The sequence below is a fragment of the Taudactylus pleione genome, unplaced genomic scaffold, assembly GCF_031769625.1.
Source record: "Taudactylus pleione unplaced genomic scaffold, aTauple2 ptg001476l, whole genome shotgun sequence".
In the NCBI taxonomy this organism is placed as follows: domain Eukaryota; kingdom Metazoa; phylum Chordata; class Amphibia; order Anura; family Myobatrachidae; genus Taudactylus; species Taudactylus pleione.
Window position 1 is genome coordinate 321,052 of NW_028285874.1, and position 12,049 is coordinate 333,100.

General features: G+C 51.8%; 1 protein-coding gene across 1 annotated transcript in view; it reads left to right on the forward strand.

The window, feature by feature from the left end:
* Positions 1 to 12,049, forward strand: part of ATP6V1B1 (ATPase H+ transporting V1 subunit B1) — a 101,636-nt gene that overhangs the window by 76,195 nt on the left and 13,392 nt on the right. The window contains exons 7-8 of the mRNA XM_088463863.1: positions 9,957 to 10,058; positions 10,393 to 10,490. Coding sequence (XP_088319989.1) covers positions 9,957 to 10,058; positions 10,393 to 10,490 — 200 coding nt within the window. The remainder of the gene's footprint in view (positions 1 to 9,956; positions 10,059 to 10,392; positions 10,491 to 12,049) is intronic.

Consider the following 12,049-nt stretch of genomic DNA (forward strand, 5'->3'; position numbering starts at 1 on the left):
GGACACAGGACCAGCATGAGGAGTGATGTGTAGGATACAGGCCCAGTATGAGGAGTGATGTGCAGGACACAGGCCCAGTATGAGGAGTGACGTGCAGGACACAGACCCAGTATGAGGAGTGATGTGCAGGATACAGGCCCAGTATGAGGAGTGATGTGCAGGATACAGGCCCAGTATGAGGAGTGATGTGCAGGACACAGGCCCAGTATTAGTGGTGATGTGCAGGACACAGGCCTAGTATTAGTGGTGATGTGCAGGACACAGGCTTAATATGAGGAGTGATGTGCAGGACACAGACCCAGTATGAGGAGTGATGTGCAGGATACAGGCCCAGTATGAGGAGTGACGTGCAGGACATAGACCCAGTATGAGGAGTGATGTGCAGGATACAGGCCCAGTATGAGGAGTGATGTGCAGGACACAGGCCCAGTATTAGTGGTGATGTGCAGGACACAGGCTTAATATGAGGAGTGATGTGCAGGACACAGACCCAGTATGAGGAGTGATGTGCAGGATACAGGCCCAGTATGAGGAGTGATGTGCAGGATACAGACCCAGTATGAGGAGTGATGTGCAGGATACAGACCCAGTATGAGGAGTGATGTGCAGGACACAGACCCAGTGTGAGGAGTGTTGTGCAGGATACAGGCCCAGTGTGAGGAGTGATGTGCAGGACACAGGCTTAATATGAGGAGTGATGTGCTGGACACAGACCCAGTATGAGGAGTGATGAGCAGGATACAGGCCCAGTGTGAGGAGTGATGTGCAGGATACAGACCCAGTATTAGTGGTGATGTGCAGGACACAGGCCCAGTATTAGTGGTGATGTGCAGGACACAGGCTTAATATGAGGAGTGATGTGCAGGACACAGACCCAGTATGAGGAGTGATGTGCAGGATACAGGCCCAGTATGAGGAGTGACGTGCAGGACACAGACCCAGTATGAGGAGTGATGTGCAGGATACAGGCCCAGTATGAGGAGTGATGTGCAGGACATAGGCCCAGTATGAGGAGTGATGTGCAGGACATAGGCCCAGTATGAGGAGTGATGTGCAGGACACAGACCCAGTATGAGGAGTGATGTGCAGGACATAGGCCCAGTATGAGGAGTGATGTGCAGGACATAGGCCCAGTATGAGGAGTGATGTGCAGGACACAGGCCCAGTGTGAGGAGTGATGTGCAGGACACAGGCCCAGTGTGAGAAGTGATGTGCAGGATACAGGCCCAGTATGAGGAGTGACGTGCAGGATACAGGCCCAGTATGAGGAGTGACGTGCAGGACACAGACCCAGTATGAGGAGTGATGTGCAGGATACAGGCCCAGTATGAGGAGTGATGTGCAGGATACAGGCCCAGTATGAGGAGTGATGTGCAGGATACAGGCCCAGTATGAGGAGTGATGTGCAGGACACAGGCCCAGTATTAGTGGTGATGTGCAGGACACAGGCCCAGTATTAGTGGTGATGTGCAGGACACAGGCTTAATATGAGGAGTGATGTGCAGGACACAGACCCAGTATGAGGAGTGATGTGCAGAATACAGGCCCAGTATGAGGAGTGACGTGCAGGACACAGACCCAGTATGAGGAGTGATGTGCAGGATACAGGCCCAGTATGAGGAGTGATGTGCAGGACACAGGCCCAGTATTAGTGGTAATGTGCAGGACACAGGCTTAATATGAGGAGTGATGTGCAGGACACAGACCCAGTATGAGGAGTGATGTGCAGGATACAGGCCCAGTATGAGGAGTGATGTGCAGGATACAGACCGAGTATGAGGAGTGATGTGCAGGATACAGACCCAGTATGAGGAGTGATGTGCAGGACACAGACCCAGTGTGAGGAGTGTTGTGCAGGATACAGGCCCAGTGTGAGGAGTGATGTGCAGGACACAGGCTTAATATGAGGAGTGATGTGCAGGACACAGACCCAGTATGAGGAGTGATGAGCAGGATACAGGCCCAGTGTGAGGAGTGATGTGCAGGATACAGACCCAGTATTAGTGGTGATGTGCAGGACACAGGCCCAGTATTAGTGGTGATGTGCAGGACACAGGCTTAATATGAGGAGTGATGTGCAGGACACAGACCCAGTATGAGGAGTGATGTGCAGGATACAGGCCCAGTATGAGGAGTGACGTGCAGGACACAGACCCAGTATGAGGAGTGATGTGCAGGATACAGGCCCAGTATGAGGAGTGATGTGCAGGACATAGGCCCAGTATGAGGAGTGATGTGCAGGACATAGGCCCAGTATGAGGAGTGATGTGCAGGACACAGACCCAGTATGAGGAGTGATGTGCAGGACATAGGCCCAGTATGAGGAGTGATGTGCAGGACATAGGCCCAGTATGAGGAGTGATGTGCAGGACACAGGCCCAGTGTGAGGAGTGATGTGCAGGACACAGGCCCAGTGTGAGAAGTGATGTGCAGGATACAGGCCCAGTGTGAGGAGTGATGTGCAGGACACAGGCCAAGTATGTGGAGTGATGTGCAGGACACAGGCCCAGTATGAGGAGTGATGTGCAGGACACAGGCCCAGTATGAGGAGTGATGTGCAGGACACAGGCCCAGTATGAGGAGTGATGTGCAGGACACAGGCCCAGTATGAGGAGTGATGTGCAGGACACAGGCCCAGTATGAGGAGTGATGTGCAGGACACAGGCCCAGTATGAGGAGTGATGTGCAGGACACAGGCCCAGTAAGAGGAGTGATGTGCAGGACACAGGCCCAGTATGAGGAGTGATGTGCAGGACACAGGCCCAGTATGAGGAGTCATGTGCAGGACACAGGCCCAGTATGAGGAGTCATGTGCAGGACACAGGCCCAGTATGAGGAGTCATGTGCAGGACACAGACCCAGTATGAGGCGTGATGTGCAGGATACAGGCCCAGTATGAGGAGTGATATGCAGGATACAGGCCCAGTATGAGGAGTGATGTGCAGGATACAGGCCCAGCATGAGGAGTGATGTGAAGGATACAGGCCCAGCATGAGCGGTGATGTGCAGGATACAGGCCCAGCGTGAGCGGTAATGTGCAGGACACAGACCCAGCGTGAGCGGTAATGTGCAGGACACAGACCCAGCATGAGTAGTGATGTTCAGGATACAGGCCCAGTATGAGGAGTGATGTGCAGGATACAGGCCCAGTATGAGGAGTGATGTGCAGGACACAGGCCCAGTATTAGTGGTGATGTGCAGGACACAGGCCCAGTATTAGTGGTGATGTGCAGGACACAGGCTTAATATGAGGAGTGATGTGCAGGACACAGACCCAGTATGAGGAGTGACGTGCAGGATACAGGCCCAGTATGAGGAGTGACATGCAGGACACAGACCCAGTATGAGGAGTGATGTGCAGGATACAGGCCCAGTATGAGGAGTGATGTGCAGGACACAGGCCCAGTATTAGTGGTGATGTGCAGGACACAGGCTTAATATGAGGAGTGATGTGCAGGACACAGACCCAGTATGAGGAGTGATGTGCAGGATACAGGCCCAGTATGAGGAGTGATGTGCAGGATACAGACCCAGTATGAGGAGTGATGTGCAGGATACAGACCCAGTATGAGGAGTGATGTGCAGGACACAGACCCAGTGTGAGGAGTGTTGTGCAGGATACAGGCTCAGTGTGAGGAGTGATGTGCAGGACACAGGCTTAATATGAGGAGTGATGTGCAGGACACAGACCCAGTATGAGGAGTGATGAGCAGGATACAGGCCCAGTGTGAGGAGTGATGTGCAGGATACAGACCCAGTATTAGTGGTGATGTGCAGGACACAGGCCCAGTATTAGTGGTGATGTGCAGGACACAGGCTTAATATGAGGAGTGATGTGCAGGACACAGACCCAGTATGAGGAGTGATGTGCAGGATACAGGCCCAGTATGAGGAGTGACGTGCAGGACACAGACCCAGTATGAGGAGTGATGTGCAGGATACAGGCCCAGTATGAGGAGTGATGTGCAGGACACAGGCCCAGTATTAGTGGTGATGTGCAGGACACAGGCTTAATATGAGGAGTGATGTGCAGGACACAGACCCAGTATGAGGAGTGATGTGCAGGATACAGGCCCAGTATGAGGAGTGACGTGCAGGACACAGACCCAGTATGAGGAGTGATGTGCAGGATACAGGCCCAGTATGAGGAGTGATGTGCAGGACACAGGCCCAGTATTAGTGGTAATGTGCAGGACACAGGCTTAATATGAGGAGTGATGTGCAGGACACAGACCCAGTATGAGGAGTGATGTGCAGGATACAGGCCCAGTATGAGGAGTGATGTGCAGGATACAGACCCAGTATGAAGAGTGATGTGCAGGATACAGACCCAGTATGAGGAGTGATGTGCAGGACACAGACCCAGTGTGAGGAGTGTTGTGCAGGATACAGGCCCAGTGTGAGGAGTGATGTGCAGGACACAGGCTTAATATGAGGAGTGATGTGCAGGACACAGACCCAGTATGAGGAGTGATGAGCAGGATACAGGCCCAGTGTGAGGAGTGATGTGCAGGATACAGACCCAGTATTAGTGGTGATGTGCAGGACACAGGCCCAGTATTAGTGGTGATGTGCAGGACACAGGCTTAATATGAGGAGTGATGTGCAGGACACAGACCCAGTATGAGGAGTGATGTGCAGGATACAGGCCCAGTATGAGGAGTGACGTGCAGGACACAGACCCAGTATGAGGAGTGATGTGCAGGATACAGGCCCAGTATGAGGAGTGATGTGCAGGACATAGGCCCAGTATGAGGAGTGATGTGCAGGACATAGGCCCAGTATGAGGAGTGATGTGCAGGACACAGACCCAGTATGAGGAGTGATGTGCAGGACATAGGCCCAGTATGAGGAGTGATGTGCAGGACATAGGCCCAGTATGAGGAGTGATGTGCAGGACACAGGCCCAGTGTGAGGAGTGATGTGCAGGACACAGGCCCAGTGTGAGAAGTGATGTGCAGGATACAGGCCCAGTGTGAGGAGTGATGTAAAGGACACAGGCCCAGTATGTGGAGTGATGTGCAGGACACAGGCCCAGTATGAGGAGTGATGTGCAGGACACAGGCCCAGTATGAGGAGTGATGTGCAGGATACAGGCCCAGTATGAGGAGTGATGTGCAGGACACAGGCCCAGTATGAGGAGTGATGTGCAGGACACAGGCCCAGTATGAGGAGTGATGTGCAGGACACAGGCCCAGTATGAGGAGTGATGTGCAGGACACAGGCCCAGTAAGAGGAGTGATGTGCAGGACACAGGCCCAGTATGAGGAGTGATGTGCAGGACACAGGCCCAGTATGAGGAGTCATGTGCAGGACACAGGCCCAGTATGAGGAGTCATGTGCAGGACACAGGCCCAGTATGAGGAGTCATGTGCAGGACACAGACCCAGTATGAGGCGTGATGTGCAGGATACAGGCCCAGTATGAGGAGTGATATGAAGGATACAGGCCCAGTATGAGGAGTGATGTGCAGGATACAGGCCCAGCATGAGGAGTGATGTGAAGGATACAGGCCCAGCATGAGCGGTGATGTGCAGGATACAGGCCCAGCGTGAGCGGTAATGTGCAGGACACAGACCCAGCGTGAGCGGTAATGTGCAGGACACAGACCCAGCATGAGTAGTGATGTTCAGGATACAGGCCCAGTATGAGGAGTGATGTGCAGGATACAGGCCCAGTATGAGGAGTGATGTGCAGGACACAGGCCCAGTATTAGTGGTGATGTGCAGGACACAGGCCCAGTATTAGTGGTGATGTGCAGGACACAGGCTTAATATGAGGAGTGATGTGCAGGACACAGACCCAGTATGAGGAGTGACGTGCAGGATACAGGCCCAGTATGAGGAGTGACATGCAGGACACAGACCCAGTATGAGGAGTGATGTGCAGGATACAGGCCCAGTATGAGGAGTGATGTGCAGGACACAGGCCCAGTATTAGTGGTGATGTGCAGGACACAGGCTTAATATGAGGAGTGATGTGCAGGACACAGACCCAGTATGAGGAGTGATGTGCAGGATACAGGCCCAGTATGAGGAGTGATGTGCAGGATACAGACCCAGTATGAGGAGTGATGTGCAGGATACAGACCCAGTATGAGGAGTGATGTGTAGGACACAGACCCAGTGTGAGGAGTGTTGTGCAGGATACAGGCTCAGTGTGAGGAGTGATGTGCAGGACACAGGCTTAATATGAGGAGTGATGTGCAGGACACAGACCCAGTATGAGGAGTGATGAGCAGGATACAGGCCCAGTGTGAGGAGTGATGTGCAGGATACAGACCCAGTATTAGTGGTGATGTGCAGGACACAGGCCCAGTATTAGTGGTGATGTGCAGGACACAGGCTTAATATGAGGAGTGATGTGCAGGACACAGACCCAGTATGAGGAGTGATGTGCAGGATACAGGCCCAGTATGAGGAGTGACGTGCAGGACACAGACCCAGTATGAGGAGTGATGTGCAGGATACAGGCCCAGTATGAGGAGTGATGTGCAGGACACAGGCCCAGTTTTAGTGGTGATGTGCAGGACACAGGCTTAATATGAGGAGTGATGTGCAGGACACAGACCCAGTATGAGGAGTGATGTGCAGGATACAGGCCCAGTATGAGGAGTGACGTGCAGGACACAGACCCAGTATGAGGAGTGATGTGCAGGATACAGGCCCAGTATGAGGAGTGATGTGCAGGACACAGGCCCAGTATTAGTGGTAATGTGCAGGACACAGGCTTAATATGAGGAGTGATGTGCAGGACACAGACCCAGTATGAGGAGTGATGTGCAGGATACAGGCCCAGTATGAGGAGTGATGTGCAGGATACAGACCCAGTATGAGGAGTGATGTGCAGGATACAGACCCAGTATGAGGAGTGATGTGCAGGACACAGACCCAGTGTGAGGAGTGTTGTGCAGGATACAGGCCCAGTGTGAGGAGTGATGTGCAGGACACAGGCTTAATATGAGGAGTGATGTGCAGGACACAGACCCAGTATGAGGAGTGATGAGCAGGATACAGGCCCAGTGTGAGGAGTGATGTGCAGGATACAGACCCAGTATTAGTGGTGATGTGCAGGACACAGGCCCAGTATTAGTGGTGATGTGCAGGACACAGGCTTAATATGAGGAGTGATGTGCAGGACACAGACCCATTATGAGGAGTGATGTGCAGGATACAGGCCCAGTATGAGGAGTGACGTGCAGGACACAGACCCAGTATGAGGAGTGATGTGCAGGATACAGGCCCAGTATGAGGAGTGATGTGCAGGACATAGGCCCAGTATGAGGAGTGATGTGCAGGACATAGGCCCAGTATGAGGAGTGATGTGCAGGACACAGACCCAGTATGAGGAGTGATGTGCAGGACATAGGCCCAGTATGAGGAGTGATGTGCAGGACATAGGCCCAGTATGAGGAGTGATGTGCAGGACACAGGCCCAGTGTGAGGAGTGATGTGCAGGACACAGGCCCAGTGTGAGAAGTGATGTGCAGGATACAGGCCCAGTGTGAGGAGTGATGTGCAGGACACAGGCCCAGTATGTGGAGTGATGTGCAGGACACAGGCCCAGTATGAGGAGTGATGTGCAGGACACAGGCCCAGTATGAGGAGTGATGTGCAGGATACAGGCCCAGTATGAGGAGTGATGTGCAGGACACAGGCCCAGTATGAGGAGTGATGTGCAGGACACAGGCCCAGTATGAGGAGTGATGTGCAGGACACAGGCCCAGTATGAGGAGTGATGTGCAGGACACAGGCCCAGTAAGAGGAGTGATGTGCAGGACACAGGCCCAGTATGAGGAGTGATGTGCAGGACACAGGCCCAGTATGAGGAGTCATGTGCAGGACACAGGCCCAGTATGAGGAGTCATGTGCAGGACACAGGCCCAGTATGAGGAGTCATGTGCAGGACACAGACCCAGTATGAGGCGTGATGTGCAGGATACAGGCCCAGTATGAGGAGTGATATGCAGGATACAGGCCCAGTATGAGGAGTGATGTGCAGGATACAGGCCCAGCATGAGGAGTGATGTGAAGGATACAGGCCCAGCATGAGCGGTGATGTGCAGGATACAGGCCCAGCGTGAGCGGTAATGTGCAGGACACAGACCCAGCGTGAGCGGTAATGTGCAGGACACAGACCCAGCATGAGTAGTGATGTTCAGGATACAGGCCCAGTATGAGGAGTGATGTGCAGGATACAGGCCCAGTATGAGGAGTGATGTGCAGGACACAGGCCCAGTATTAGTGGTGATGTGCAGGACACAGGCCCAGTATTAGTGGTGATGTGCAGGACACAGGCTTAATATGAGGAGTGATGTGCAGGACACAGACCCAGTATGAGGAGTGACGTGCAGGATACAGGCCCAGTATGAGGAGTGACATGCAGGACACAGACCCAGTATGAGGAGTGATGTGCAGGATACAGGCCCAGTATGAGGAGTGATGTGCAGGACACAGGCCCAGTATTAGTGGTGATGTGCAGGACACAGGCTTAATATGAGGAGTGATGTGCAGGACACAGACCCAGTATGAGGAGTGATGTGCAGGATACAGGCCCAGTATGAGGAGTGATGTGCAGGATACAGACCCAGTATGAGGAGTGATGTGCAGGATACAGACCCAGTATGAGGAGTGATGTGCAGGACACAGACCCAGTGTGAGGAGTGTTGTGCAGGATACAGGCTCAGTGTGAGGAGTGATGTGCAGGACACAGGCTTAATATGAGGAGTGATGTGCAGGACACAGACCCAGTATGAGGAGTGATGAGCAGGATACAGGCCCAGTGTGAGGAGTGATGTGCAGGATACAGACCCAGTATTAGTGGTGATGTGCAGGACACAGGCCCAGTATTAGTGGTGATGTGCAGGACACAGGCTTAATATGAGGAGTGATGTGCAGGACACAGACCCAGTATGAGGAGTGATGTGCAGGATACAGGCCCAGTATGAGGAGTGACGTGCAGGACACAGACCCAGTATGAGGAGTGATGTGCAGGATACAGGCCCAGTATGAGGAGTGATGTGCAGGACACAGGCCCAGTATTAGTGGTGATGTGCAGGACACAGGCTTAATATGAGGAGTGATGTGCAGGACACAGACCCAGTATGAGGAGTGATGTGTAGGATACAGACCCAGTATGAGGAGTGATGTGCAGGACATAGGCCCAGTATGAGGAGTGATGTGCAGGACATAGGCCCAGTATGAGGAGTGATGTGCAGGACACAGGCCCAGTGTGAGGAGTGATGTGCAGGACACAGGCCCAGTATGAGAAGTGATGTGCAGGACACAGGCCCAGTATGAGGAGTGATGTGCAGGACACAGGCCCAGTATGAGGAGTGATGTGCAGGACACAGGCCCAGTATGAGGAGTGATGTGCATGATACAGGCCCAGTATGAGGAGTGATGTGCAGGATACAGGCCCAGTATGAGGAGTTATGTGCAGGACACAGGCCCAGTATGAGGAGTGATGTGCAGGACACAGGCCCAGTATGAGGAGTGATGTGCAGGACACAGGCCCAGTATGAGGAGTGATGTGCAGGACATAGGCCCAGTATGAGGAGTGATGTGCAGGACATAGGCCCAGTATGAGGAGTGATGTGCAGGACACAGGCCCAGTATGAGGAGTGATGTGCAGGACATAGGCCCAGTATGAGGAGTGATGTGCAGGATACAGGCCCAGTATGAGGAGTTATTTCCTGTCTAGTAAATAATTGTTTGTCGCTATTTTCATTTCAGTTATATTAGTATAGAATAGATCTATATGACCATAACTGAAATACATATACTGTATGCAAAATAAAATACCAGCCATGTGAGGAATGGTAACAGGAGTCATCTGGTTAACTCAGGAATTGACTGATAAAACTGTATAAATTAATGTTTTTTTTATATGTTTTTCATACTTGTTTGGGGTTTATTTTGCTGATTGGTAGCACTTTGTCCTGTTCTCTCCCCTAGATCGCGGCTCAGATTTGCAGACAGGCCGGTCTAGTGAAGAAATCGAAGGACGTGATGGATTATCACGACGACAACTTTGCCATTGTGTTCGCTGCCATGGGTGTAAGATTTCTCTTGTAACACGCTAAACGCCTGCTGTACTAAAGCGCATGGGTCACCGACACAGTGGCGGCAGCTATACTGATTACTTAACCGATATTCATAAGGCGGCAGCCCATGAATCCACTAAGGACCTCTTGACATCACTGACTGAGCGCAAAAATGGCTGCTGCCAATGGTGACCAGGCGCTGAATGGTAACCTGTCACTTTTAGGTTGACCAGGGTTTTACAGACTGCTAAGTAAACTACCAAAGTGCATAAAGACTGTAATGTCTCTATTGTCCCTCCACACAGAACTGAGGGTGCTGAGTGTTCGGCCATCTTCTTTCCCACCAGGTAAACATGGAGACCGCCAGGTTCTTCAAGTCCGACTTTGAGGAAAATGGGTCCATGGATAACGTCTGTCTGTTCCTGAATCTGGCCAATGACCCAACGTAAGTACAAGAAGCTGTCTATATTAATGCGCTTGAAAATAAATTTCTATTCTCTCTCTCTCTGTCTAGACCATGTAGAGTGCAGATTTTATATATATATCCATACTGTGCAAGCCTAGCGCAAATATGATAGGCTGATTACATATTGTCCCCTCCTGCTGATAGGCTGATTACATATTGTCCCCTCCTGCTGATAGGCTGATTACATATTGTCCCCTCCTGCTGATAGGCTGATTACATATTGTCCCCTCCTGCTGATAGGCTGATTACATATTGTCCCCTCCTGCTGATAGGCTGATTACATATTGTCCCCTCCTGCTGATAAGATGATTATATATTGGCCCTCATTCAGAGGCGGTCGCAAGAAGCGACCACTCGTTCTGAATGAGGGCGGCTGCTTTGAATTTTAATTGCAGCCTCCTGGTCGCTGGCTAAGCTGTGAGTTACCACCCACAGCTTAGCGACGGACCAGGGTGATGGTCGCCATGGTCAAGACTATCGTGACCATCGGGGCTTGCGACGAGACCCTAAGGTTGGGTCTCGGCAACCGCAAGCCCCAGGCAGCTTCCTCCTCTGATTGAGCAGGAAGCTCTCCACTGCGATCACTGCTGATGTCAGTGCGGCCGCCCACAAAACGGCAGGCGTTCCTTAAGGAACGCCTCCGTTTGTGAAACCACCCCCCCTGCCCCGCCTACAAAACGGGGCGAGCTGTCGATCACCATCGACAGCCGCCCCTTTTGTAGAGAGCTCCAGAGCGAGAGATTTTCTCTCTCGCTCCGGGGCTTGCGCACGCGCAGTGTGGCCGCTGCGCGTGCGCAGGGCCATAAAATCGAACCTGTTGCGAGTGCTCAGCGCTTGCGACCGTATCTGAATGAGACCCATTGTCCCCTCCTGCTGATAGGCTGATTACATATTGTCCCCTCCTCCTGATAGGCTGATTACATATTGTCTCCTCCTGCTGATAAAATGTTTACATATTGTTCTCTCCATCTGATAGGCTGATTACATATTGTCCCCTCCTCCTGATAGGCTGATTACATATTGTTCCCTCCAGCTGATAGGCTGATTACATGTTGTTCCCTCCATCTGATAGGCTGATTACATATTGTTCCCTCCATCTGATAGGCTGATTACATATTGTTCCCTCCATCTGATAGGCTGATTACATATTAGCCCTCCATCTGATAGGCTGATTACATATTGTTCCCTCCATCTGATAGGCTGATTACATATTGTTCCCTCCATCTGATAGGCTGATTACATATTAGCCCTCCATCTGATAGGCTGATTACATATTGTTCCCTCCATCTGATAGGCTGATTACATATTAGCCCTCCATCTGATAGGCTGATTACATATTAGCCCTCCATCTGATAGGCTGATTACATATGGTCCCCACCAGGCACTCATCAGACTGTATTCAGATTTCAGAGCCAGAGGGGAGTTTAGACATTCAGATCTGTACAAATGGAACAAAAAAAGCAACACTTTGGAAAGATGCGGGATAGGGTGACTTGGGAATAGAAGAAGGACATTTGGGAATTCAGATCTATTCTTTG